At 35.6% G+C, this 4415-nt stretch overlaps 1 protein-coding gene across 1 annotated transcript; it reads right to left on the bottom strand.

Moving 5' to 3' along the window:
- Nucleotides 1-2802: 2802 nt before the first annotated feature.
- LOC141630195 (uncharacterized) lies at nt 2803-3561 on the bottom strand. Its single transcript, XM_074443054.1, has one exon. The coding sequence runs from the start codon at nt 3559-3561 to the stop codon at nt 2803-2805; it is 759 nt and encodes a 252-aa protein (XP_074299155.1).
- Nucleotides 3562-4415: the final 854 nt, after the last annotated feature.

Raw genomic sequence — 4415 nt, 5'->3', positions numbered from 1 at the left:
TTTCTAAAATTTGTTTGCACCAGCGGCATTATCGGGGAATTTGGAGTCAAATAGTGGTCTTAGTCAACGTTTTGATCGCCGGCGACGAAGAAAGCCTAATGTTGGTCTGGTTCATCGTGCATGGACGGCGATTCGAGTACCGTCTTCGTCAGTCATTGAGTGGCCAAAAATTGCGACGGCGGGTATTGGTTGTAACGGTGGTGGTCATGGTTGTGGTAATGGTGGTGGATAAGGATAAGGGGAGGAATATTAGAATGGTGGGTAAGGATGATGAAGAGAAAATGTACGGGTATCTGGGGTTTGTTTTCGAGGGTTATGGTATCCTTAGCTAGCTCGTAAGTTCGCACCCAAACATTAGTGAAATTAAGTGGTATCTGTCAGTCTACATATGCCTAGACTTTCAAACCCAAAAATAACTTAGAGCCATATTTTTAATGATTTCTCTCTCTCTCTCTCTCTCTCTCTCTATATATATATATATATATATATATATATATATATATATATATATATATATATATATATATATATATATATATATATATAACATTTAAGTTAACCAAAGTAAAGTTACATATTTTTTATGTGTAATGACTGTAGTAAGAAAGAGAGAAAAAAAAATTAGAAAGGGAACAAGATATCCTCCGAGATAGAAGGGAAGAAGACTACTAGTACACATAGGACAAAATATGAAGTTTTTTTTCCAAAAAGTAAGATATATACTTGTATTAACTAAACGAAACTTGAGAATTATATATTATATAGTGAACATCCGGTGAGTCTAGCTTCGTAGGTGAGCCCGTCCCGTGAATAAGGACCATTAGAAAAAAAAAATCCAAGAGTCCCCGTTCAGTCACGTCACTCCAATCATTATGTCAAAATATAAAAACTAAACCTCTCTCATCTTCATGAAGGCTACCCATTTGTAGTAGATGAGTTGATAAGTAAAAACCTCTCCTATCTTACGTCTCTTTATTGTCAAAATTTTTCTCTCTCTACAAACATTTTCTTCACCTCTCTCTCTAGTTATTGCATTCACTAGTTTTTCAACGAGAAAAATTGACGCGCATCAAATCACTCGTAGTAAATATTAAAAACTTTTTTCAACTTTTCGATCAAGCAAAATTTTCACGCAAATCTAGTCAAGATTCTATTATATCCGTTTTTCACACAACTAAGAGGTGTAAATCGCTCTCCTTTTCGCTATTTTTTAAAATAATTTTGCTGTGATTGATATTATCGCATGTTAATATTGATGTTGTTGTTCTTGTTGTTGATTGATATGAATAAATTGTTGATTAATTTCTTTGTTGTGTTTAATGTTATCACATAATTTCAAATTTAATTTGTAAGTTATTATTGTCGATTTTGAATGATATGAAGAAAATGTTGGAGTAAGTGTCCCCGACAATAATGCGATCACAATTGTCGATCATGATGATCACATGTTTAAATATCATATTCAAGAATGCATGAGGGAAAGTAATATTTTACAGTCAACTGGTCCACACATATCGGTAATGATTGGCTGACTAGAGTTTGACATTATTGTCGTGCGACAGTGGTGATCAGTTGATATCCTAAGGTCATACCTATAGGGTAATACTCTTAATTGATTATTTAATTAATCGTATACCGATATGAGTTAATTAAATTGCTTAAAATTGACAGATGATTTTGTGAGTAAAATTAACGTGTCTCATTGTAATTCGATTAAATTAGATACGGTCTAAGTAATCAAATTGTTTTATTACTTAGATTAAATTATTGTTTACGAAACAAATGAAACAGGTTGAATTATTTATTATAAATACACGTCGTTGTAATTTATAATTCGATAAACCACTTTGGTACAAGTAATCAAGAATTAATAATTAAATTTTGTATGTGACATATTTTACTAATATGTTGATTTTTAATATGTTAAAAATACACTAGTGTAACATGTCATGTAACATGTGACACATGACAAAATTGACAAATAACAAAATAAAATGGACCTTCCATTTTATGTTAAGTGTACCGAAAATGGGGAGGGTTAGGGTTTAAAATTGTGTTGATTATTTTAAATAAGAAAACACAATGATTACTCTAGCTTATAGCCATGCATACCTAGTTTGCCTTAGGTAGAATGTGAAGCTCATGCATTGGCTCTCTTTCCTCCCCCCAACCAGTTTTATGCATAGAAAACCCAAGGGCTTTTCTCTTTTTAATTCACATTTTTCACTACATAATTTTTCTAGTGTTAGAAATATTATTACTCTCTAAAATTTGTGAAATAAAATTTAGAGAAATAAACCTCACAAATACTCCTCTCTTGACCGAAATACAAGAGAATAAAACACCATTTTGTGTCAAATTTTAAGCTTGTATTAATTAATACTAGTCTTATATTAATTAAACTAATTAAGGAGTTATCTTGGGTATAATTCCTTAGGAGAGATTCTCAATTTGAATCTTATTCTTCCATTTTGGAAAGCTCAAGAACTAGTAAGTAGGTGAACTCACTAGTGCCCATTTATCCGAATTTATCAATGTAAGAATTGATTTTTTTCTCCTTATCTTTTGTAATACTTTTGCATGCATAAGATCCGTTTTAATTTTATGACTAAATTAAACTATCATACTATGAATATGTAAAAATATGAGGTTAATGAATCCCAACAAGTGGTATCAGAGCACATGGTTATTGCATGCAAAATCGGGTTTGTTTTTCCGAGTTAATTATTTTTTTTTGGTGAAATGTGAGAAATATATTAATATGAAAAATATAATTACATTATGGTGATCATACAAAAGATATCATTCTATAATACGCATTTTAGTCAGCCAATCTCGTTCTGCAAGAGTCATCACTGTTCTTTCCCGGGTTCGAACTCTTGATCTCATATTCTCCAATATAGCACCTGCCACCCTTTCAGGCCTAAGCAAAATCATCTCATTCCTACTTCTATTTCTCTGCTGCCATACCTGGTACATCAAGCTCATCACTATGGCATTTTGTACTCCCTTCTGGAGCCCCGTGCCTGTTCTACAACTGCACCACTCAACCAAATCCCTGATAGGAAATGTCCAGGGAGTGTTCCTATTCAGCTCCAACACCACTCTTCTACTGTAAGGGCACTCACAGAACAAGTGCTCAATTATTTCATCAGCTATGCCACACAGGTAGCATTTCTCCTCAATGATCACCCCAAACCTGACTAGCCTCTCTACTGTATTCAGTGCCTTATGAGCAACCATCCATCCCATAAATTGATGTTTAGGGATTGTCCATCCATTCCAAACTGCCTTATCCCACTGAATTCTTGGCCTTGTACCTCTGAACCAGTCATAGCAACCAGCAGGAGAGTACCCTCCTGGTTGAACACTCCACTCTCCATTGACATAACCATTCCTCATTTCTTCCTTAACCTTGCATATTCTCCTCCATACCCAACTTGAGTTCGAACTAGGCTTGTATTCCATCCACTCCTGACCCTTAAGATAGTTACTTTGCACCCAGTTAACCCAGATAGAGTCTCTTTGTGTAGCAACCCAGTCCACCAGTCTTCCTACCATTGCCTTGTTCCAAAATTCCTGGTCTTTGATCCCCAAACCACCTTCCTCCTTAGGTCTGCAAATTGTGTCCCATCCCACTAGGGGAGCCCTCCTATAGTCTCATTTGAGTTATCCCAGAGGAAATTCCTACAAACTGCTTCAATCCTTTTGATGATTCCTTTGGGGAGAACAAACATAGATGCCCAGTAAGAGTGTAAAGAATTAAGCACACTCTTTACTATGACTAACCTACCTGCATAAGAGAACTTTCTTGCCCCATACCCATGTATCCTTGCACATATTTTATCCACAAGACACTCACAATCTTGCTTCCTGAGTCTTGTAGTCTGGATTGGCATACCAAGATATTTAAAAGGGATGCTCCCTTCATGAAACCCGATATCGCAATATCTCGGATTTAAGTTGCTCAGGTACATTCTGAAGTAGGCATTAGATTTTGAGGCACTAACTTGCAGTCCAGAAGCATTAGAAAATGTAGAAAATGACTGTAACAACAACATCATAGAAGTGGCATCCCCCATCAAGAGCATGACATCATCAAAGCAAACATAAGACTAGTGAGTCTTTGTTTCTTGCACATAGGATGGTAGTGAAAATCAGGCTTTGAGGAAGCATATTGCAAGGAACGAGACAGGTACTCCATACACAATGTGAAAATCAAGGGGGAGAGAGGATCCCCCTGTCTTAAGCCCCTCTTCCCCTGGAAGTAGCCAAACATTTCTCCATTTAAAGAGAGGGAGAAGGTAGTTGTAGTAATGCATTGTAGAATCATTGCTTTAAAATCAGGTGGGAATTGGAGCTCCTCCAAAAGATTCTCAACAAAGCACCACTCTACAGTATCATATGCTTTCTGC

This window comes from Silene latifolia, chromosome Y (assembly GCF_048544455.1).
Source record: "Silene latifolia isolate original U9 population chromosome Y, ASM4854445v1, whole genome shotgun sequence".
NCBI classification, from domain to species: Eukaryota; Viridiplantae; Streptophyta; class Magnoliopsida; order Caryophyllales; family Caryophyllaceae; genus Silene; species Silene latifolia.
This window is presented reverse-complemented; position numbering and strand designations above follow the sequence as displayed.